The sequence below is a fragment of the Scyliorhinus canicula genome, chromosome 1 (assembly GCF_902713615.1).
Source record: "Scyliorhinus canicula chromosome 1, sScyCan1.1, whole genome shotgun sequence".
Lineage (NCBI taxonomy): Eukaryota > Metazoa > Chordata > Chondrichthyes > Carcharhiniformes > Scyliorhinidae > Scyliorhinus > Scyliorhinus canicula.
Window position 1 is genome coordinate 157,824,585 of NC_052146.1, and position 24,477 is coordinate 157,849,061.

At 47.9% G+C, this 24,477-nt stretch overlaps 1 protein-coding gene across 1 annotated transcript in view; it reads left to right on the forward strand.

The window, feature by feature from the left end:
• Positions 1 to 24,477, forward strand: part of LOC119968867 (PHD finger protein 3-like) — a 119,111-nt gene that overhangs the window by 53,480 nt on the left and 41,154 nt on the right. The window contains exon 11 of the mRNA XM_038801777.1: positions 9,625 to 9,775. Within this exon, the coding sequence (XP_038657705.1) occupies positions 9,625 to 9,775 (151 nt within the window). The remainder of the gene's footprint in view (positions 1 to 9,624; positions 9,776 to 24,477) is intronic.

The window sequence follows — 24,477 nt, forward strand, 5'->3', positions numbered from 1 at the left end:
AGGGGAGGTTGGATAAACTCAGATTGTTTTCACTGGAACGACAAGGTTGAGGGGCGACCTGATTGAGGTTTGTAAAATTATGGGGGGCATGGACAGAGTGGATAGTCAGACCTTTTTATCCAGGATGGAAAGCTAATTACTAGGGGACGTAGGTTTAAGGTGCGAGAGGCAAAGTTTAGAGAGAATGTGTGAGACACGTTTTTTTATACAGAGGGTGGTGAGTGCCTGGAAAGTGCTGCAGGGGGAGGTGGAAGCAGATACAATAGCGACGTTTTTTTTTTAACAAACAATTTTATTGAGGTATTCTTTGCCATTGTAAACATTACAGATTACAGAAATATGCAAACATTAATGGAAAACCAGCACTTAAACCAAACCATAATGCACATACCCGCTCCTCTCCCATAGACACTTACCCGCCTATTTATCCCTCCTACTCTACTTTGATCTCCCCCCTCCCCTACTGACGTTCACTCTCCCGTGAAGAAGTCGATGAATGGTTGCCACCTTCGGGCGAACCCCAATACAGATCCCCTCAAGGCGAACTTGATTTTTTTCCATACCCAGAAAACTTGACATGTCCGAAAGCCATAGTTCGGTCTTCGGAGGTTTTGAGTCCCTCCATGCCAGCAGTATTTGTCGCCGGGCCATCAAGGAAGCAAAGGCCAGAACATTGGCCTCTTTCTCCTCCTGGACTCCTGGGTCTTCCAAAACCTCAAAAATTGCCACCTCTGGACTCATCACCACCCTCGTTTTCAGCACCCGGGGCATGACCCCCGCAAATCCCTCCCAGTACCCCCTAAGCTTAGGGCATGCCCAAAACATGTGAACATGGTTCGCTGATCCTCCCGCGCATCTAGCGCATTTGTCCTCTATCCCAAAGAGTTTGCTCATCTGGGCCACCATCATGTGGGCCCGGTGAACGACCTTAAACTGAATCAGGCTGAGCCTGGCACATGTTGCGGGTGAGTTTACCCTACTCAGGGCTTCCGCACAACCCCGTCCTCCAACTCCTCGCCGAGTTCCTCCTCCCATTTGAGTTTCAGCTCCTCAGTCTGGGACTCTTCCCCCTTCATGAGCACCTTGTAAATATCCGAGAATCTACCCTCTCCTCCTTCTCCTCTAGAAACTATTCTGTCCTGAATCCCTATTGGCGGGAGGCGTGGGACGGATGGGACCTGTCTGCGTACAAAGTCTCGCACCTGTAAGTACCTAAAGTCATTTCCTCTTTCCAGCCCAGCTTTCTCCTCCAACTACCTCAAACACGCAAAGTTCCCCTCCAGGAACATATCGCCTACCCCCCCTCACCCCCGCCCGCCGCCATGCTCGAAACCCTCCATCCATGTTCCCGGGAGCAAATCGATGGTTATCACAAATTGGAGCCCAGACCGATGCATCCACCTCCCCTACATGCTTCCTCCACTGGCCCCAAATCCGCAGAGCCGCCCCCACTACCGGGCTGGTGGAGTACCTGGCCGGCGCAAGCAGTAGGGGAGCCGTGACCAGGGCTGCCAAACTGGTGCCCCTGCACGAAGCCGCCTCTACCCGTTCCCAGATAGATCCCGTACCCACCATCCATTTCCTCATCATGGCTATGTTAGCCGCCCAGTAGTAGTTGATCAGATTCGGCAATGCCAGTCCCCCCTCGCTGCGGCTCCTTTCAAGCATCGCCCTCCTCACCCACGGGGATTTTCCCGCCCAAACAAAGCTCATGATGATTTTGCCGGTCCTTTTGAAAAAGGACCGTGGGATAAAGATCGGGAGGCACTGAAAAATGAACAGGAATCTTGGGAGGATTGTCATCTTTACCGTCTGCACCCTCCCCACCAGTGATAGTGGGAGTGGATCCCATCTCTGAAACTCCCTCTTCATTTGTTCCACCACTCTAGTCAAATTTAACTTCTGCAACCTGCCCCAGTCTCCCCAAGTACCAGAAACTTTCCCCAACCAGCCTAAATGGCAGTTCCTTCAGCCTATTCTGCTGGCCCCTTGCCTGCACTATAAACATCTCACTCTTGACCATATTTAGTTTGTACCCTGAGAACCGGCCAAACTTCATCAATGTTTTCAGTATATTTTCCATCCCGGCCAGTGGGTCCGACACGTACATAGCACATTACAGCGCAGTACAGGCCCTTCGGCCCTCGATGTTGCGCCGACCTGTGAAACCACTCTAAAACTCATCTACGCTATTCCCTTATCATCCATATGTTTATCCAATGACCATTTAAATGCCCTTAATGTTGGCGAGTCCATTACTGCTGCAGGCAGGGCATTCCACGCCCTCACTACTCTCTGAGTAAATAACCTACCTCTGACATCTGTCCAAATCTGTCTCCCCTCAATTTAAAGCTATGTCCCCTCGTGCTAGACGTCACCATTCGAGGAAAAAGGCTCTCACTGTCCACCCTATCTAATCCTCTGATCATCTTGTATGCCTCAATTAAGTCACCTCTTAGCCTTCTTCTCTCTAACGAAAACAGCCTCAAGTCCCTCAGCCTTCCCTCATAAGATCTTCCCTCCATACCAGGCAACATCCTGGTAAATCTCCTCTGGACCCTCTCCAATGCTTCCACATCCTTCCTATAATGCAGCGACCAGAATTGCACGCAATACCCCAAATGCGGCCGCACTAGAGTTTTGTACAGCTGCAACATGACCTCATGGCTCCGAAACTCAATTCCTCTACCAATAAAAGCTAACACACCATACGCCTTCTTAACAACCCTATCAACCTGGGTGGCAACTTCCAGGGATCTATGTACATGGATACCGAGATCTCTCTGCTAATCCACACTACCAAGAATCTTACCATTAGTTTAGTAATCTGTCTTCCTGTTATTCCTTCCAAAATGAACCACCTCACACATTTCTGCATTAAACTCCATTTGCCACCTCTCAACATTGACTGGTGTCTCTCTGTCCCTTCTATCTCGGGGAGATATCTGTACACTGACTGGTGTCTCTCAGGCCCCCTCTTTCAGAGAGTTATCTGTGGACTGACTGATGTCTCTCAGTCCCCTCTCCTCTCAGGGAGATACCTGTACAGTGACTGCTGTCTGTCAGTCCCCTCTCTCTTTCAAGGAAAAATCTGCACACTGACTGGTGTTTTACAGTCCTCTCCCTTCAGGGAGATATCTGTACACTGACTGGTGTCTCTGTCGCCTCTCTCTCTGGGAGATATCTGTACACTAACTGATGTCTCACAGTCCCTTCTCTCTCAGGGAGATATCTGCACACTGACTAGTGTCTCTCAGCCCCTTCTCTCTCAGGGAGATATCTGAATGCTGACTGGTGTCTCGCAGTCCTCTCTCTCTCTATCAGGGAGATATCTGAACTGTGACTGGTGTCTCTGAGTCCCCTGTCTGTCTCTCAGGAAGATATGTGTACACTGACTGGTGTCTCTCAGCCCCCCCTCTCTCTCAGGGAGATACCGGTATACTGATTGTACAGGAGCAGGTTATCCTCATAGAGAGAGACCCTGTGCTCTACCCCCGGCATCCCTGTCTGGTCCCGCGATGTAGTCTGACATTATCCTGTTCGTCCTTACGCTAGTTTTTGGGCTCTGGTGAAATAGTCTGACCCAGTTAACCAGTCACTCCCTGAACCCAAACCGTCCGAGAACCTATTGGCTGCCTCCACCCCCGACCTCCTCTCCATAATCTACTTCAGATTCCTCCCACGTCAGCAGAATAACTTCCCCCCCCTCCCCCCCTTCCCCTCCGAGCAACATCCACGATAACCCCACCCCTGCCATCTACTGGCTGTATTCACACCCCCCCACCTGACTCCCTTGACTAGCCAATCTGCTAGCCCGGTGACTCATCCCTCCTGCGCCCACTTGTCTCACTCTCATTGTTTCCCCGATCTCATCTCCCGACTCATCAACACCCCATCCCCCAATCCGACCCCTGGAGCAGTCTCACTAAAATGGGAAAGATCAAACGAAATGGAGACATCAACCAGCACCCCGCTGCTCCGGGTACAATACATTTCCAGCTGTGTACACAGATAAGTGATAACCCACGTCCCTTTCTGAGCATGAATGAAATAGCAGCACAGTAACACAGTACCTGTATATCACCCACCCGAAACAAACATAAAAACCATGGACATAAAAACCCCCAACCAACATCTTTAATCCCCATTGCTTACCGGCCACCTTGATGTTACTATGAAGGCTCCAACTAACCCAAAGAACCCAAAGGAAAAGCGCATACGAGAGGGGATCCCCCCCCCCCCCCCCCCCCCCCCCCCCCGCACCCCCGTAGGCAAAAGCTGCCAAAAATACAACACATGGCACCTTTAAAGCAGTAAACAGTCGACCGTCAGTCCAGATACAGTAGGCAACCCCCCAAATAATAACTCTCGGACCCTAACTTGGGCCCGTGTGTCCTTTTTTCGCCCCATATCCCTCGTAAAGTCCATCGCTTCTTCGGGCTTGGAGAAGTAGTGGTGTTAGCCCTGATGCGTGACCCAAAGACGGGCCGGGAAGAGCAGATCAAACTTCACGTGCTTTAAATAAAACCTCCTTAACTTGTTTAAAGGCTGCTTGACGCCTGGCCACCTCCTGGCTTAGGTCCTGATAAATGCGAAGAACACTGTTATTCCACGTCCTGCTCCCAGTGCTCTTTGCCCACTGCAACACTCGCTCCTTATCAGTGAACCTGTGGAACCTGATCACCATCGGACGGGGGGGACCCTCCCGAAAGCATCTGCCTCGCCTGTACTCTATGTGCCCCCTCCAGCTCCGGCGGTCGCGGAAAGCGTCAGCCCCCATCAGCTGCAGCAGCAGGTCAGCCACAAACGCTGTGGCATCTGCTCCCTCAGCCCCCTCCGGGAGGCTGATGATCCTCAGATTTTGTCTGCGGGCTCTATTGTCCAGCTCCTCTACTCTGTTCAGCAGTCTTCTCTGTCTCTCCTTCACCCCATCGACTTCTAGCGCAGCGATCGTCTGCGCGTCCGCCTGCTCCTCCACCGCCTCCCCCAGCTCTTTAACTTTTTTATCCTGGGCATCCAATCTCTGGTTCAATTGATCCACTGCCTTCTGAAGTGGGTCCAAGTTATCCCGCTTCAACAATTCAAAACTGCTTTTTATCATCTGCAGCATGTTTTCCAGCACTAGCTGGATTGCCGGGTCCGAGGTCTGTAGGTCCGCCATCTTTGCTCCCGGGTCAGCTTCCACTGTACCTTGACGTTGTCTCTTCCTTTCCCGTTTTCGCTGCTATCTGCTCTCCCGCGGTTCCATGCAGCTCGGCCTGTTCCTCAGCACCTCCGTGGCCGTCTTTCCAGCGCTCTGCAGTCCCGTAACACCGGGGAACCAGGTCCTCAAATCCCACCAGAGTGAGAGCCACCGAATGTGCGGCTCACTGACTCATCGCCGCCACTGGAAGTCCAATAGCGACGGTTAAGAGGCATCTTGATTGTAGGGCCGAAGGGCCTGTCCTGTGCTGTACTGTTATTTGTATCTTTGTATACCCCCGTGCTTTTATTTGTGCCCTCAACTCATCTGCCTTCTTTGTCAGACTCCTTGCGTTAAAATAAATATTATGTAATTTCGCCAAACTTTCTTGTGACTTAACCTCTATGCCATCCTGACTCACTTGCTATCTTTTCTAATTTTGGCCATACACCTCTCCCTGCTGAACCTCTCTCAGGATCCCAACCTCCTGCCAAATTAGTTAGAACTCACCCCAACAGCATTAACAAACATACCTGCAAGGACGCTGGTTCCCATCATCCCCAAAAACGGTCCCAATATTCCAGGAATCTGAAGCCCTCTTTCCTGCACCATTCCTTCAGACATGTATTTATCTGGAGCAACCTCCTATTTCTATACTCACTAGCATGTGGCACCGGAAGTAATCCAGAGATTACTACTTTCTGGGTCCTGTTTTTTAATCTACTTCCTAGCTCCCCAAATTCTGCTTGCAGGATCTTATCCCTTCTGCCTATAACATTGATACAAATATGTACCATGAGATCTGTCTGTTTGCCCTCCCCCTTCAGAATTCCCTCCAACCGTTCAGTGACCCCCCCGACCCTGGCACCAGGGAGGCAGAATACCATCTTGGAGTGTCTGTGCAGCCGCAGAAACACCAGTCTGTTCCCTTTACAATTGTATCCCCTACCACTATAGCACTGCCACTCTCCCTTCTCCCTTGTCTTGTGCAGCATAAGAAAAAAATAAGAACATGACATAAGGAGCAGGAGTAGACCATCTGTCTCTTCGAGCCAGCTCTGCCATTCAATAAGATCATGGCTGATCTTTTTGTGCACTCAGCTCCACCTATTCGCCCGTTCACCTTTAATTCCTTTACTGTTCAAAAATCTATCTTTGCCTTAAAAACAATTGCTTCAACTACTTCACTGGACAGGGGATTCCATAGATTCACGATCCTTTAGGTGACGAGGTTCCTCCTCAACTCAGTCCTGAATCTCCTCCCCCTTATTTTGAGGCTATGCCCCCTCATTCTAGTTTCGCCCCCCAGTTCTAGTTTCACCCGCCAGTGGAAACAACTTCCCTGCTTCTATCTTATCTGTTCCCTTCATAATTTTATATGTTAGCAGACCAAGCCATGGTGCATTGAAGTTGGCTGCCACTGCTTTCTCTTGCAATGATCACCCTACTCAAACCCAGGTATCCACCCTATACCCGTAACCCAACAACCCCCCCCTTAACCTTACTTTTATTAGGACACTACGGGCAATTTAGCATGGCCAATCCACCTAACCCGCACATCTTTGGACTGTGGGAGGAAACCGGAGCACCCGGAGGAAACCCACGCACACACGGGGAGGACGTGCAGACTCCACACAGACAGTGACCCAGCCTGGAATCGAACCTGGGACCCTGGAGCTGTGAAGCATTTATGCTAACCACCATGCTACCCTGCTGCCCCAAATCACGACTGTTTCTGTGAGACGCTGACTGCGAGGACACTGCTGACTCCCCCTACACTAGAGATGTGTAAGATTGTGCCCTGTCAAATCCCCGTATGTTAGATGGAGGCGTGTGAGAGCACATCCTGAATACTCCCCCGACAGTAGTCAGAGATTTTTTAAAAATTGGTTCATGGGATGTGGGCGTCTCAGCAATGCCAGCTTTAGAATTTATTGCCCATCCCTAATTGCTGTTGAGTGTCAACCACATTGCTGTGGGTCTGGAGTCACATGTATGTCAGCCTGGGTAACGATAGCTAATTTCCTGGGCGGGATTCTCCGGTCGCCGATGCCGAAAACCTGTTCGGTGATCAGCCGGCGAATCCCTGTTTGCGCCGCGTTTGCAATCCTCTGCCCCCTCAAAAACGGCATACCCGAAGTCGTCACCTGAGGGCCTCCCCCGATGGGCCGAGTTCCCGACGGCGTGGAATACTTGCCCTTTTTGTTTCGTGAACCTGGCATGACAGCTGCGGACTGAATCCAGCGCCACCACAGTCGGGGGAGGAGCCATTCTGCAGGCTGGGGGGGGGGCTTTGGCAGGGGCAGGGGGCACTGGTGGTGGCGAGGCTGATTACAGGGAGGCAGTTTTTGGCAGGCCGGGTCCACGCGTGACCAGCGCCATGTTAGTGCTGTTCACTCACCCTTTATTAGCCAGAGATATGTCAGACTGTGCCGTGCTGACTTCCCCGACACTTTTCGGAGATGTGTGAGAGTGTGCCCTGCCGACGTCTCCTACACTAGTCAGAGTTGTGTGAGATCGTGTCTTGTTGAATCCCCCAATAACTTCCTCTTACCTGGGGGTAACTTTAATCCAGCCTGGCCAACAAGAAATTCACCTATCAGATTGGCCGCCCATTATCCACCTTGAACTGTTTCACTCTTCTTTTCCTCCAGTAGAGAATAAAATTGGACGGTGTGGCTGGTCACCTATCAGATTGACCGCCCATTATCCACCGTGAACTGTTTCACTCTTCTTTTCCTCCAATAGAGAATAAAATTGGGCGGTATAGCTGGTCAAATTATATCAGATTCCTACCCGACAGGTTTGGTTACGTTTGCCATTCTAGTCTCTACTTGACAGAAACAAGGGCATGACTCAGGATAGGAATTCAGCATATAGAGGGCTGCATGTCTGCATCTTAAATTGTTTTTGAAAGTTATAATTTCCTTTCCGTGATGCCTCCGCAGTCGTGTGACATTTTCTGATGAGAAGTGAATAACTCCCTCTGCAAGTCATGTTTTATACTGCCTGATGACGGATATGTGAGTTATGCATCTCCGTGAACTTTCTTCTCCCTTGGAAAGATTTGGCAGAGAGGGAAAGCACGTCAAATAGACTTTGTAATTTGTAATAATAATCTTTATTATTGTCTCAAGTAGGCTTACATTAACGCAGCACTTAAGTTACTGTGAAAAGCCCCTAGCCACATTTCGGCACCAGTTCGGGTACACAGGGAAAATTCAGAATGTCCAACTTACCTAACAGCACGGCTTTCGGGACTTGTGGGAGGAAACCGGAGCACACGGAGGAAACCCACGTAGACGCAGGGAGAACGTGCAGACTCCGCACAGACAGTGACCCAAGCTGGGACTCGAACCTGGGACCCTGGAGCTGTGAAGCAACAGTGCTAACCACTATTATTTAAAAATTATAGCTGGACCATTTAGGACTGAAATTGCTGATGGTAATTAGCCATAGTTCACAAGGGACTATTGGCACCTCTCTCCAGTAGAGAAAGATAATTACTTGTGTCACTTGAAGGGCACTGCGCCACATCAAGTGCGGGGAAAGACGAAGCAGCCCTCCATGAGCTAATAATCGCGGTTCAGGGATTGAGTTTGTGCTGTTGGGATCACACTATAGCCCTATCACCTTCTGAGCTAATTGACAATTAGGAAACATTTTTCTCACAATCTGTAGTGAAAATCTGAACTTTCTCCTCTGAAAGTATCCTTTCTGTGCCCCCCCCCACCACCCATGCACTCATGTGTCATTTCCTGACGAGAGCTGCCACCTCACTCTGCCAGTCATGTTTTATAACTGATGACTGATATGTGAGCTATGCCTCTCTCTGACCTTTCCTCTGCCTTTGGAAGCCTAGTGAATATATTGAAGAAAGTCCAACTGAAGCTTTCAAGAGACTGAGATCAACAGATATTAGATGGATAAAGTTCTCAAAGATTATGGAGCTAAGGCGGGTAAATTGAGTTAAGTTGCAAAATACAATCTATCTGATGGTGAAGTAGGCTCAAGGGGCTGAATGGCCTCCTGTTATTCCTATGTATTGAATTATATTTGGAGTGTATGTCGCTTTCAGCCAAACTGACTTAATGCTCCTTGACCAGATGAACCTCTTGTGTTGAATGTGTGTGACCATACCAACTGCTTGGCTCTGATATTAATGGAAGACAAGGAGGTTATGGAGTGGGTAGCAGCATAGACACGCATGGGACACTTGGCAAGGCTGAAGGAGTCGATACCCTTCTTCATTTAAATAATGTACAGCAGTCTCCTTCCCAGAGTCTAGCCAAGTTACACCTGCCTGGTACACGGAATGATAGACAACCGGCAGCATACTGCAGTCAGGGACTTATGAGGACTCTCTTCCCCCAAGTCAGTGGCCGTATCTGTTCTGACTGTCACCAAAAACATATTCTTGCAAGACTGTTTGTCCTTCACAGCTTTGCAGGTTCCACCTGTGAAGAGTAAGTTGAGCTGGGCTCCAGACAATTTAGCCAATGAGATTACTTTCCTGCAATCAAAACATTTTTCACCAATAGAAGACACAGCTGGATTATCAAACCTCACCAAGTGTCCTGCAGCATCTAAAAGGTAATGGGTTTAAAAAAATTCAGTGACAGGATGTGCGTGTCGCTGGTTACCCCAGCATTTATTACCCATCCCTAGTTGCCCTTCAGAAGGGGGTGGGGAGTTGCCTCCTTGCACCGTTGCAGTCCTTGAGGTGTAGGTACACCCACTGTGCTGCGTGCATGCATGTATTTCCTCATGAGAGCACAGCAAACACCATTCACAGGTGTCCTTTGAGACTGGCACCTTGGGCTGCTGATTTATATTTCTCATGACTTTGTTGCAGAATTGCAGCCGGTCGGGTGAACAATACTTCAGTGGATACACTTGGCACCTCGTACCAACCACATACACCAGGAAGAACCTTGGTCAAAATACAGTTCTGTGATGAGTTAACCGGTGTTGACTTCAGTAGCCCATTGTTAGGAAGGGAACAAACACCCAAAGCTAATGGTCAGCCAGTGGCACCTTTGGAAGACTTTGTGTATTTGAGGATATTGGGAAAGGATTTAGCTGTGATGGGCACAGAATAGTAAATAGTTGTGTTCTACCTATAGCGCAAGTGAGGAACAATCATTGGGGGACGGAGGTACCGAAACTAATACACCTGTATTTTATAATGAGTCATGTACATTAAGTAAAGAAAGACTTGGGTTCTTATTATTTGTTATTACTTTATCAGAGTTACAAAGCCAGAACTCAAGTGTATGGACAGGGGTAAACCCCTAATCCAGCTCTTTGCCTGCTCCAAAAAACAATTCAAATTGAATCCAATTCATGCTCCCCACAAGAGAGACATACCAGATCCAGGCATTACACCTGACCTCACACTAACCTTAGACAAAAGGCTGAGAAGAGATGAAAGACTTGGATTATGTAGCGCCTTTCATGTCTTTAGGACATTCCAAAGCATTCTTATTTATTCTATTTCTAAAAATGTATGTGGCTGAAACTGTCTCGAATTGCCCTTGGACTGCATGGATGGCTTGGCCATTTCAGAGGGCATTTAAGAGTCAACCACATTGCAATGTGTTTGGAGTTACATGTAGACCAGACCAGGTAAGGATGGCAGATTTCCCTCCCTAAAAGACATTAGTGAACCACCTGGGTTTTTATGATAATCAGTGATCGTTTTCATTGTCTCCATCACCTTTTCATTCCAGATTTTATGAATTGAATTTAAATTTCACCAACTGCCATGGTGATGTTTGAACCTATGTCCCTCAGATCATTAACCTTGGGCCTCTGGATTACTAGCCAAGTGATATTATGACTATACCACCATCTTCCCCCTTTGAGGTATTTTTGAAGTGTTGTCCCTGTTAATGTAGGCAACATGGCGACCAAATTTCACACGGTAAGCCCGCACAAACATCAGGCAATAATAACTACTTCTGACAACAGACCCAGACTGAGGGATAAATATCAGCCACAACGTGGGGGGACAACACTTCTTCGGAATTAAGCTATGTGATCTTTTACATCCACCTGAAAGGGAAGAAGGGGCCTCAGTTTAACACCTGTGTAAACCCTAGTGACTGCCACAAATAAGTATGATCTTTAAAAAGTAAAAGTGTAAGTAAAAGACTAGCTTAATGCAGAATTAAATGGACAGGAATTTGTGTGGGATTTTTAAAAAAAGTGCTTCTGGACAACCTTTACATAACCGAATAGTCAGGTAACAAAAATAAACCGAAGGAGATTCAAAGGTGTCTCTGGTTGGAGAATCGATAACAGAATTCCTAACGATTCCGGAAACTAGCGGAACATTATGCGAATGGACCGTCCCTCCCAGAGATTCTGAGCGATGAATTAGTATGCAAAATAAATAATGTAGGAACCCAGAGGAAACTAGTGACAGGGCCTACCCTGAACCTAAAAAGAGCTATAGACTGGCTTTATCTCATGAACGAAAGCAACAAAAAAGAGGCCCAGGAACCCTATGGTTCCATTGATTACAGTGCCCACCCAGGGTTGGACGACCCCCCCTACAAGAGAACTAGGTCCCCTAGTGATGGCTCTCACTTGACCCACCCGCCTCTCAAGTCAACAACCGAGTATACAGTACGAACACAAGGCTCGACGGCCACAAACTACCACAGACCGATGGGAGGCCTCCCCGGAGGACTAAGGGCAGCACTCGCAGCGTTGCTGCACATGCAGTCGAAGGATACCCAAAGCTGCCAGAATTGGCAGAGTGCGTATCGCCCTGGCCAGAAGCTGAAGACACCTCAGGCTAGGGCCTTACACATCGGCCAGCCCGAGGAGGAAGAACTGATACAACTGAACTGCATCACCATCCCTAAAGTGGCCCCCATCCGAATAAACTCCAAGTCAATGGTCATCCCTAGACAGATAAAAGAGCTGCCGTCCCCACCATTGGACGGCTAACCATCTGTCGACTTCGAATGGGCATCCTAGAACCATGGAATTCCTAGAATGCAGAAGGAGGCCACTCGGCGCATCGCGTCTGCATTGACCCTCTGAAAGAGCACTCTATCCAAATCGACTCCAGCCATATCCCCGTAATACCATAACCTGCACATCTTTTGGACACCAAGGGGCAATTTAGCATGGCCGATCCACTTAACCTGCAGATCGTTCGACTGAGGGACGAAACTGGAGCACCCAGAGGAAACCCACACAGTCACCCAAGGCCGGAATTGAATCCGGGTCCCGGCACTATGATGCAGCAGTGTTAATCACTGTGCCACCGTGCCGCTCAGTAGTGCCGCCTAGGCTTACGCAATACAAGGGCCAGATTGGCGACATGCTGGGGAACCATTAAACTTTGTAGGAACCACCATGACCCTGGTCACTCATGGACAACAGACCGGTCCGACTTGCGTTGATTGCGGTGTAAGGACCAGGACCCAATCTTTTGGGCCATGATTGGTTGCACAAACTTCACCTTTACTGGTAGCTGATCTTCAAGATGGGCACTGGCAATTTACATGAGGTCCTTGGGATATATCCAGAGATTTTCCAGAAAGGCCTCGGGAAAATAAAAGTAGCCAGGGCGAAAATTTATGTCAACGCGGAGGCCCAACCCAAGTTGGGGCACAACATTAGGGCACAACTGGTCCCCTACGCCTTATTCACAAAGGTGGAGACCGAATTGCGGTGGTTGGAGAATCTAGGCATCATATGCCTAGGCCAATTCATGAATATACTTGCTCCCCTTCAGGGTGCCATCAGTGCTATCTTCCAGTGAGTAATGGAGAACATCCTTAGAGGAATGCCCAGAGTAACTGTGTACCTCGATGATATACTGACCTTGGGAACCACTGACAATAAGCACCTGCACAACCTGGAAGGAGTCCTCTGGCTCTTCTCCAATGCAGGCATCTGCCTAAAGAGAGGCCAAGTACATGTTCCAGGCAAGAGAAATCACAAACCATGGATATCACTTTGATCAGAGTGGCCTGCACCCGGTGGCCAGAAAAGGAGCCCCGACACCGGCAAACACAACAGAACTCTAAGTCATTCCTGGGACTCATAAATTAATATGGGAAATTCATACCAAATCCACCTACCCGGCTGACCTGCCACGGAGGCGGTGGTATAGTGGTACTAGACTAGTAAACCAGCGACCCAGAGTAATGCTCCAGGTTCAAATTCCACCACTGCAGATGGTGAAATTAAAACTGCTCATCCTCACCTGCGATGCCTCACCTCATGGAATTGGAACAGTATTATCTCACCGGTGGGAGGATGGCACTGAACGACCGATAGCGTACATATTCAGGACCCTGCCTGACATTGGGAGACAATATGCCCAGATCGAGACAGAGGGATTGGCCGTGGTATATGCAGTGCAGAAGTTCCATCAATGTATCTGCGGGCGCCATTTCGTCATTATTATGGACCATAAACCCCTATTGGGCCTCTTCAAGGAGGACAAGCCAATTCCCCCGATAGCCTTGGCCCGGATCCAACACTGCGCTCCACTATTAGCAGCCTCTGAGTATACATTCGAGCATTTCCCAGGAGTAGAGATGGTGAATACAGATGCCCTAAGTCGTCTACGACTGCCGGTGAGCCTCCCGCAGCTCGTAATGGATGAAGTTGTGATGACCTTAAACTTGATGGATACCTTACCATTGACAGCCAAGCAGATGCATGTGGACTCAAAAGACCCTGCATTGGTGAAGTTACGCCACATTGCCCTGAGCGACGGGTTACAGGGAGTCCCCACAGAAGACTCACAGCCCTTTTTCGCAAAGCGACTGGAGCTCAGCATGGAAGATGATATAATTCTATGGGGAGCATGAGTGGTTGTCCCACGACTGGGGCGATGCACAATACTGCAAGAACTACATAACGGGCATCCTGGTGTCTCGGAAATGAAGGTGTTCCTGAGGAGCCATGTGTTGTGCCCTGGATTAGACGGGGTGATGGAGGCAGGTAGGATAGTGACGTTTAAGGGGACTTTTGACAAATACATAAAAAGAATGGGAATAGAGGGATACGGACCCCGGAAGTGTAGAAGGTTTTAGTTCAGGCGGGCAGCATGGCCTCCAGTACCTCTGGTCATGATGGTTAAGCTACGGCAGTCATTCAGTAGCCACAGAATACCAGAGGTCTTCGTCATGGACAATGGGATTCCATTTACTGGTGAGAGCTTCCAGGCATTCATGCGTACCAATGGGGTAAAACACATCCGCATTGCCCCAAACCCTCAAACAGTTTAGTCAAGTGGGTGGTCCTGACATTTAAATTCAGCATGATGAAGCAGAACTCAGGCTTCCTCGATATGAAGCTGGCACGACTCGTGTTTAACTACAGGACTATGCTGCATGTAACAACCGGCGTGGCATCAGTGGAATTACTCATGTTGCCTCAGGACCCACCTGACTTAATGTTCCCAATCCCAATGGGAAAGTGGAAACAAAACAAGACATACAAAAAAACAGGCCTTTTGGACCGCACATATCCATAATTTTAGGGACGTCTCGCAATGGATCCCAGGGGTCATGGTGGAGAAAACGGGCCAGTCTCGTACAAAGTCAAGACCAGGGAGAAAACTGTGCAAAAACACGTGGACCACCTCAGGTGCAGGGAGGCCGCCTTGGAGAAACCATGGCAAGTGGGTCGGTACCCTCATCCTTTCTTCATGCTATCCTACAGCCCAGCGGCACAGCCTGCCAGCCAGAGACCAACGTCCGAGTCAACAGGCCGATGAAGACTCGGGCTCCAATATGAACACTGAGACGACAGAGCTGACAGAGGACGTCGTGGTCGAATATGAGCCTCCAGTTGTGGCCTTTGGATGCTCTTGTGTGGAAGAGATGATTCCTGACTCGCTATATGTCCCCTGACCCGGCTCCACCACTGGCAGATACACAGCCACATGCGAGGCGGTGAAGAAGGTCATTGAGTGGGAACATTCAAACTTGGGTGTGGGAAGGCCTCACGGAATACGAGCTTCCCCACTAGTGGCTGGAGGTCCTCTCAGCTGGGGCTCGTCACTAGCCCTTAAATACCGGCTCGAACCAGGACTGGGGCTCTCGCTAGTCCCCGACTGAGACCCCATTATTTTATGCCGCGCTAGAAGCCCTAACCTTTAAATTTACAATAAACAGAAGTAAACCTTTATTTCTCCGGTCTCCTGGATCATTATAAAAGCTCAAGAGCAATAATAAAATGAAGAAGCTAGAAATTGGAAACAAAATGTGAAGTTCTGCAGGCCAAGCGGGCACTGCGGCCATTTGAAATAGAGCAGGACGAATAAGTTGTCCTCGACCAACACCCTGAGAGGCAGCATCTGTGAAGAGATCAGAGGAGTTATGTTTCATAGAATTTAGAATTTACAGTGCAGAAGGAGGCCATTCGGCCCATCGAGACTGCACCAGCTCCTGGAAAGAGCATCCTACCCAAGGTTAGCACCTCCATCCTATCCCCATAACCCAGTAACCCCACCCAACACTAAGGGCAATTTTGGACACTAAGGGCAATTTATCATGTCCAATCCACATCTTTGGACTGTGGGAAGAAACCGGAGCACCCGGAGGAAACCCACGCACACACGGGGAGGATGTGCAGACTCCGCACAGACAGTGACCCAAGCCGGAATCGAACCTAGGACCCTGGAGCTGTGAAGCGATTGTGCTATCCACAATGCTACCGTCGATGATACACTTCTGACCATGAGTCCACACCCCAAAGGGTAACTGACCTGCTTCTCTCTGCTGGTGCTAGCATTGCACTGGCTATTTTGGTTATTGTTGAAAACTGTTTGAGGATACGCATGGACACAGTGGGTTTGAATGAGAAGACGTAAATCTCCAGAGGGCTGGATTCCTGATCTCCGGATACAGCATTGTGAGGAGATGATTATCCTAGATGTTTCCTATTACAAGGGTCCTTCCTGTGTGTTCTTGTTCATTCCCTGTTTATCCCCTTATTTCCCCTTTCTTCTATTTTTGCTGTTACATTTTTGTTCCATGGATGATTTATGGACATGTGACTTTAAAGTGAAACAGCCTGTACCTTTCATTCAAACAGCAGATTTCAGAAGGCTGTGCTGTTTTACCCTGGCTATTGGAGATTGACTGGCTTCAGTGATGACTCTGCTTCAGTGATGATTGCTTTGGCTGATGACCTATGAGTTGGCCCAAAGGGCTGTGCTCTGCCCGGTAATCGGTGGTGATTGGATCTGATCCCACTGGAATGTTTTCAAAGTCACACGGTTCTAGTTCAGTTTCACTCTTGATTCTGAAGCTTGGATAGAGGGTTCCAACTAATCCTCCCCCAAAAGATCCAGCTCAGCTCTCGTCAGAAGGTCACTCTGAGGGCTGACTCTCTCTCCAGCCAGACTGCATGTTATTCTCTTGAGACTGCAAAGGTTTGAAGTCAAAGTTTGTTGTGAAATGATGTGTCTATACAGACAGATATTGGCTTGGATATGAACTGGGAGCTGAAGGCCTTGTTTGGTAAGAACTAAAGTGTGTCTCCAGAAAGCCTGCTGCCAGTGAGTGCTACATTTTCTAATCTGCTGGGACCCTGAATGAATGACTGACTCAGCCAGGAAGACCATTACCAACTGTAAACCAGAGACTTTGATCAACCAGCTGGCTGTGTGGAAAGTGTGCAAAGGAACCACCATTTGGAAGCAAAGACCCTTAGCCTTTGACCTTCATCCTTGCTATTTTCACCCCTTTGCCCTTCCCTCTGTGTTTGTCTGTCTTGCGTGTGTGGGTAGAGGGTGGGACAGTTCAAGGGGGCATTAGGTTAGCTTGTGTTATCCAGCTGGATTTACTACATATTTCATCGTTATTCTTGTTATAAAAAATAGTAAATGCTTCATCTTAGAAACCTGGTGACTGTAATTATTGGGTAGCCAAAGACTTTGGGAATTTTTATAAGAATGATTGGTTAATTCACTTGTGTTGTGACTCCGGGGGCACGTGGGCTGGAATTGACCCTGCGTAATAGTTTGGCGAGTATGAGAGAAAAATCAAGGGTGTCCTATGATCCCAAACAGCACTCAAATGCGACTTGCCCAAAGGTGCTTCTGTGAAGCAGGCTGCCTGGCTGACTCATTGAATGGCTGTACAATACAGCTGATGGTAAATAGGGAGAGAATAGAAGATTGGATAAAAGAGGTAAGTCATCGATGCACCGCTCAGTAGTTAGAAGTATAACATTATAACCAATTGCGCTTGGGATAATCTCACAGATCCGGAGAACCACAGAGCATGGCAAAATCATCCCAAGATTACACAGATGAAAATCTTCCGTAGCCTGTAAACCATAATATCTTGCAGAGCTGCATGAAGAAAACATGAACAATCTACCTATACATTAAGACCACAATTTTAATATAGACAAATATTGATAAATACATATTTGGGTGTTTTCCAAGCAGTACGGTAGCATTGCACGGTGGGCAGCACGGTAGCATGGTGGTTAGCACAAATGCTTCACAGCTCCAGGGTCCCAGGTTCGATTCCCGGCTGGGTCACTGTCTGTGTGGAGTCTGCACGTCCTCCCCGTGTGTGCGTGGGTTTCCTCCGGGTGCTCCGGTTTCCTCCCACAGTCCAAAGATGTGCGGGTTAGGTGGATTGGCCATGCTAAATTGCCCGTAGTGTCCTAATAGTAACGTTAAGGGGGGGGGAGTTGTTGGGTTACGGGTATAGGGTGGATACGTGGGTTTGAGTAGGGTGATCATTGCTCGGCACAACATCGAGGGCCGAAGGGCCTGTTCTGTGCTGTACTGTTCTATGTTCTATGTTCTAATACATACAATTGTTAGCATATTTTTCATGATATTAGAGCAGAGTGATAGTCTTTCACAAGGGGAATGCTGAGATATGAGATTGAAGAGGGTGCCCATTGTTATTCAAAGTACTGGGAAAAACATTGTTCAAAGACGGGGTAATAAATGTTTATTGACTGATTGCCATAGTGGAAAGAAGGCACTTTTGATCGACATTATGACACTGACCTTTTTGACTTTTTATGCAAGTGGTGACAGGAAATAAAGGTTGCAGATATTGTAGAACAGAAAAATCTGGATTCACTTGGTTTGGCTTATATAAACTAAACTACATAGATCAGGTTCCCTGGTTTAACCAGCAATTTTCCAAATATACGTTAAACATTAATATTTTAAATGTTCCCTTCATGGTTACGGGATGCCAAGTAAGTTTGTGTCAAAACAATTGCTCATTCCTTAGAAAAACTGTTTTTTAAGCTTCTAAAAGGGAAACCGTCTGTGTTTAGTCTTTCTTTAGAGCTAAGACTAAAAACATATAAAACAAAAGAAAAGGTCGAACTAATTTGCAAGGGGAGCACTGGAATGTGAGATTGTTCAAAGACGGGGCAATAAATGTTTATTGCCTGAGTGCCACAGTGGAAAGAAGGCACTTTAAATCTACAGTAAGAAGTCTTGCAACACCAGGTTAAAGTCCCAACAGGTTTGTTTCAAACGTTAGCTTTCGGAGCACTGCTCCTTCCTCAGATGAATCCTTAGGAAGGCGCAGTGCTCCAAAAGTTAGTGTTTGAAACAAACCCGTTGGACTTTAACCTGGTGTTGTAAGACTTCTTACTGTGCTCACCCCAGTCCAATGCCGGCATCTCCACATCATGGCTTTTAATCTACGTTATGACACTGACCTTTTTGACTTTCTGTGCAAGTAGTGACAGGAAACAAAGGTTGCAGATCTTCCTCTTTCTGCTAAATATCTTCAGCACATTATTTAATACAGATGGAGCAACCTCAAATCCAACTATCCAAAAGCTGGGTATTTTTAAAATGTGGGCCATGGGGGCTCATGTGATGTGAGTACGGGAGCGGCTGCGTGTTTACGAGCTCTGGGTCTACTCATCCTTCAACCTTAATTTTTATCCATGTGCGCATCTTTCTTTGTATTTTCTTGGCCAGCATGGTGAGTGCAATGTACTAAGAGTTGTTGGTCAGAGTTTCAGCTTTATGGAGTCAGGTTGAAAGGCCTTTGTGGTGGTGTGGCTCATTGGGATGGGCGATCCTTCACAGCTCCCGTGGCAGTTGGAGCCGTTGGAAGGTGAACAGGAAACCCGGGGCTGGCTGTTGGCTGTTGGAGCCAGGATGTTGTTAGGAGTGGACCTATATAGTTCTGTTGTCAAAGTCCTTCGTGTGTATACCTGTTCTTTATCAATAAATCCTTTAGTTCATTACTTGCCACATTGAGTCGTCTTGAGTTGTTACAGCTTTAATCCTGGTTAATGTGCGGCAGCTGGATGAAGTTGGGGTGGGGTCTTGTCTTTTGTGACGTAGCTGCTTTTGGGAGGATTCCTACCCTAACGGGGTACAGTGTTGACCGGCGGATGGTGGCTGCCAATGATGAAATTAATCCATCTGAATGGCTTCACTCCGTGATATGGGATGTCAACACCCAGTTGCAAGGTGTCTTTACGAAGGTCTGTGCGACAGAAAGAACGTTGTCCTTAGTGTGAGCCTTCCTGTACACGGTCGGGCCCCTGTTGCATGGCCTATCGTCCAATTTTTAAAAAATTTAGAATACCCAATTATTTTTTTCCAATTGTGGTACAATTTAGCGTGGCCAATCCACCTAACCTGCATATTTCTGGGTTGTGGGGGTGAAACCCACACAGACACGGGGAGAATGTGCAAACTCCAGACAGACAGTGACCCGGGGCCAGGATCAAACCCAGGTCCTCAACACCATAGGCAGCAGTGCTAATCACTGTGCCGCTGTGCTGCCTGCCATCGTCCATTCTGAGGGGCGCGGACGAAGACGAGGGAGGACCGGAGAGGAGCCCTGCTGTGTCTGGTGTCTCCAGTGAGGTGGTGGAGAGGTTCTTGGCCAAATGTAAGAACTGGCTACCGTGTCTCGGGAACCTCGATCGGGGGGAGGCAGCTCAAATTCTATGGCGCACATTTGATCCTGTCTTTAAAGTCTGGGTTTGGGGTGGTCTTCCAATCCCTGGTTCTGTGGTCCTGTTCCTGGTGTGGGCCAATAGGGGTGGGGGCTTCTGGAGCTGGTCGGGCTGTCACCCTCTACAGGAGCCTGGGTTGTTGACCACATTACCAGAAGGATGTGGATGCTTTGGAGAGGGTGCAGAGGAGGTTCACCAGGATGTTGCCTGGTATGGAGGGTGCTAGCTATGAAGAAAGGTTGAGTAGATTAGGATTGTTTTCATTGGAAAGACGGAGGTTATGGGGGGACCTGATTGAGGTCTACAAAATTATGAGAGGTATGGACAGGGTGGATAGCAACAAGCTTTTTCCAAGAGTGGGGGACTCAATTACTAGGGGTTACGATTTCAAGGTGAGAGAGGGAAAGTTTAAGGGAGATGTGCGTGGAAAGTTTTTTACGCAGAGGGTGGTGGGTGCCTGGAACACTTTGTCAGCGGAGGTGGTAGAGGCGGGCACGATAGCATCATTTAAGATGCATCTAGACAGATATATGAACGGGCGGGGAACAGAGGGAAGTAGATCCTTGGAAAACAGGCGACAGGTTTAGATAAAGGATCTGGATCGGCGCAGGCTGGGAGGGCCGAAGGGCCTGTTCCTGTGCTGTAATTTTCTTTGTTCTTTGTTCTTTGACCACCTGGACCTGGTCGAGTGGGTAGGCTGGACATCGAAGCTTGTGCTCCGATCGTTGATATAGTTAGAAGATCCTGAAGGAGGAAGGATGCTCTCCATTCCAGGATAGTGAATTCTTTCCCTGTCAATTATCTGAAATTAATAAGGTTATATTGTGTTAAGCTGATATTCTGTGTGGGATTTGTACAGTTTCTTTATCCTTTGTATCCATGGGGCGGGGGGAGGAAAAGCAGAGGGTGAGGGGTGTGGATGATAGGATTAGTTTTGTCCTCACTGTGTTCAAGGAAGGAACAGTGGCACAGTGGTTATCCAGGGACCCAGGTTCAATTCTGGCTTTGGGTCGCTGTGTGGAGTTTGTACATTCTTCACATATCTTTGTGGGTTTCCTCTGGGTGCTGCAGTTTCCTCTCGCAGTCCAAAGCAGTGCAGTTAGGTGGATTGGCCATGCTAAATTGCCCCTTCATGTTCAAAAGGATTGGTGGGATTACGGGGGCTGGGTAGGGTGCTCTTTCAGAGGGTCAGTGCAGACTCGATTGGCCAAATAGCCTCCTTCTGCACTATATCTATTTGAGGCTATCCACTTCAGTAGCAAAAATAGGACGGCAGATTATTATTTGAATGGGTGTAAATTTAGAGAGATACTCAGCGAGACCTTGGTGCCCTCTACGTCAGTCGCTGAAGATAAGCACGCAGGTACAGCAGGCAGTAAAGAAGGCGTGTTGACTTTCATAGCAAGAGGATTTTGAGTACAGGAATAAATATGTTTTACTACAATTGTATAGGGCACTGGTGAGGCTATACCTGGAGTATTGTGTGCAGTTTTAGTGTCCTTACCTGAGGGTGCATGTTCTTGGATTAGAGGGAGTGCAGCGGACGTTTACCAGGCTGATTCCTGGGATGGCAGGACTGTTATATGAGGCGAGACTAAATCGGTTAGGATTACATTCATTGCAGTTCAGAGAGTGAGAGGGAATCTTATAGAAACTTAGGAAATTCTAACAGGATTGGACAGAGTAGATTCAGAAAGAATGTTCCCGATAGTCCAGAACTAGTGGTCATAATTTGAGGATAAGGGGTAAACCTTTTGGGACTGAGGTGAGGAGAAATTTCTTCACCCAGAGAGTGGTGAATCTATGCAATTCACAACTACAGAAAGTGACTGAGGCCAAAACCATTGTGTAATTTCAAGGAGGAGTTAGATATAGCTCTTGGGGCTCAATGGATATGAAGGGGGGGGGGGGGGGGGGGGCGGGGAAGGCAAGATCAGGGTATTGAACTTGATGATCAGCCATAATGAATGGTGGTGGGGCAGGCTAGAAGGGCCAAATGGCCTCCTCCTGCTTCTCTTTTCTATGTTTCTATGTAGTGATTCTATGGTTCTTAAATATCAGATCCCCACAGTCAGTTACATCTTTCTTTGTGGCTGTACTTATTGTTCTTGGCCTAGGCGGACTGTGTTTTATCTTGTTGAGGGCAGGTATTTGTCAAGCTTCCCTTTAAGGGGGAGTCAGTCAGTTATCCTGAATTGGGTCACCCTTGCTGTCTGTTCTTCTGCTGTCAAAACTTTAGTGCCCTAGTATCTTCTATTTTGGTGGTAGATGGTGTGGAAGGTGGGGTGGCGCATAGTTAGTCATCTGTCATCTTCTGCGCCCTGAAGAGTTGAAGCGACCCTTGACCCCCATCTGCCCCCACTTAGAAGTGTTCAGTGAGTTGTATATCTCTGCAAAACTTACATCTCAAGCGTTTCTCTAGTGCCCCTGTGACGCAAAGTGAACGCAGTTTTTAAGTTGTGGCTTCAATGTGGCTGCCTTACCCTTGATTGCTGTCAACCTTTTTTGTTTTTATACATTTAGCACTGGTTTAGCACACTGGGCTAAATCGCTGTCTTTTAAAGTAGACCAAGGCAGGCCAGCAGCATGGTTCAATTCCCGTACCAGCCTCCCCGAACAGGCGCCGGAATGTGGTGACTAGGGGCTTTTCACAGTAACTTCATTGAAGCCTACTTGTGACAATAAGCAATTTTCATTTCATTTAATTTCATTTAGTGTACCCAATTCATTTTTTCCAATTAAGAGGCAATTTAGCGTGGCCAATTCATATAACCTGCACATTGTTTGGGTTGTGGGGGCAAAATCCACGCAAACATGGGGAGAATGTGCAAACTCCACACGGTCAGTGCACCGTGCTGCCCTGATTGCTGTCAACCTTTGCCCAATTACACTATAGTGATTGTGAAATGTCTCTGGATCCAAAATCCCCAGGTTGTCCATTTTGAGACACTCCATCTGGAGAATTAAGAAGATGCACCAATTAAAAAAGGATTTTATTCAGAACCTCCTTCCATATCTAAATCTTGATACACCTCTTCCAGAATTTACTAGGGTAATGATAACTTTATTTGTGACTTTATTTTTTTAAATTCTCATTCGGGTTTCCAACCCTCTGGGTTTAGCCTGGTGTCTCCAGGAATTGAAGAGTAATCTCCAGGACACTGCTGTGTGCAGCCCCGGGGCAATGTCAGAGTGACGTTAAAAAATATAGATTATTTTCATTTTATTTGAACATTTCTCAATGCACGACATTAAAAAATATTGAAATTGGGGGAAAAAGGTCGACAGTCAAGCATCATCCAGTTGGGTAATGAGTCTTTTTTCTTTCCAGCTGGAGTTGGAAGGCAGTACATCACAGGGATGGACGTGTTGGCTGACGAATTTGGGGCAGCACGGTAGCTTTGTGGATAGCACAATCGCTTCACAGATCCAGGGTCCCAGGTTCGATTCCGGCTTGGGTCACTGTCTGTGCGGAGTCTGCATATCCTCCCCGTGTGTGCGTGGGTTTCCTCCGGGTGCTCCGGTTTCCTCCCACAGTCCAAAGATGTGCAGGTTAGGTGGATTGGCCATGATAAATTGCCCTTAGTGTCCAAAATTGCCCTTAGTGTTGAGTGGGGTTACTGGGTTATGGGGATAGGGTGGAGGTGTTAACCTTGGGTAGGGTGCTCTTTCCAGGAGCCGGTGCAGACTCAATGGGCCGAATGGCCTCCTTCTGCACTGTAAATTCTATGAATGGCGGGATCCTGCGGGGAAGTCATGTGACGATACTCCAGGAATATATTTAATTGCAGTTGGCAACCAAAATTAATTTTCTTTTCTTATTCATTCACGGGATGTCATCACCACTGACAAAGCCATCATTTATTGGCCATCGCTAATTTTTGAACAGGTGGTGGTGGTGAGCCGCCTTCTTGAACCGCTGCATCCACATTGCCATTAGGGAGGGAATTCCAATGACAGTGAAGGAACGGTGATATATTTCCAAGTCAGGACAGTGAGTGACTTGGAGGTGAACTTCCAGGTGGTGGGGCTCCGAAGTATTTGCTGCCCTTGCACTTCTATGTGATAGAAGCCCCGGGATTGGAAGGTGTTATCAAAGGACCAAAGGTGAATTTTTGCAATGCATCTTGTAGATTGCACACACGGCTGCCATTGTGCGTCAGTAAGGGAGTGATGTTGAAGGGTTGTTTTTCTTTATTTTTTTGTGGGATATGGCCATCATTTGTTGCCCATCCATAATAGCCCCTGAACTCAGTGGCTTTAAGAGGACAATTAAGAGTCAACCACATTGCTGTGGGTCTGGCATCGCACGTAGGCCAGATCAGGTAAAGGTGGCAGATTTC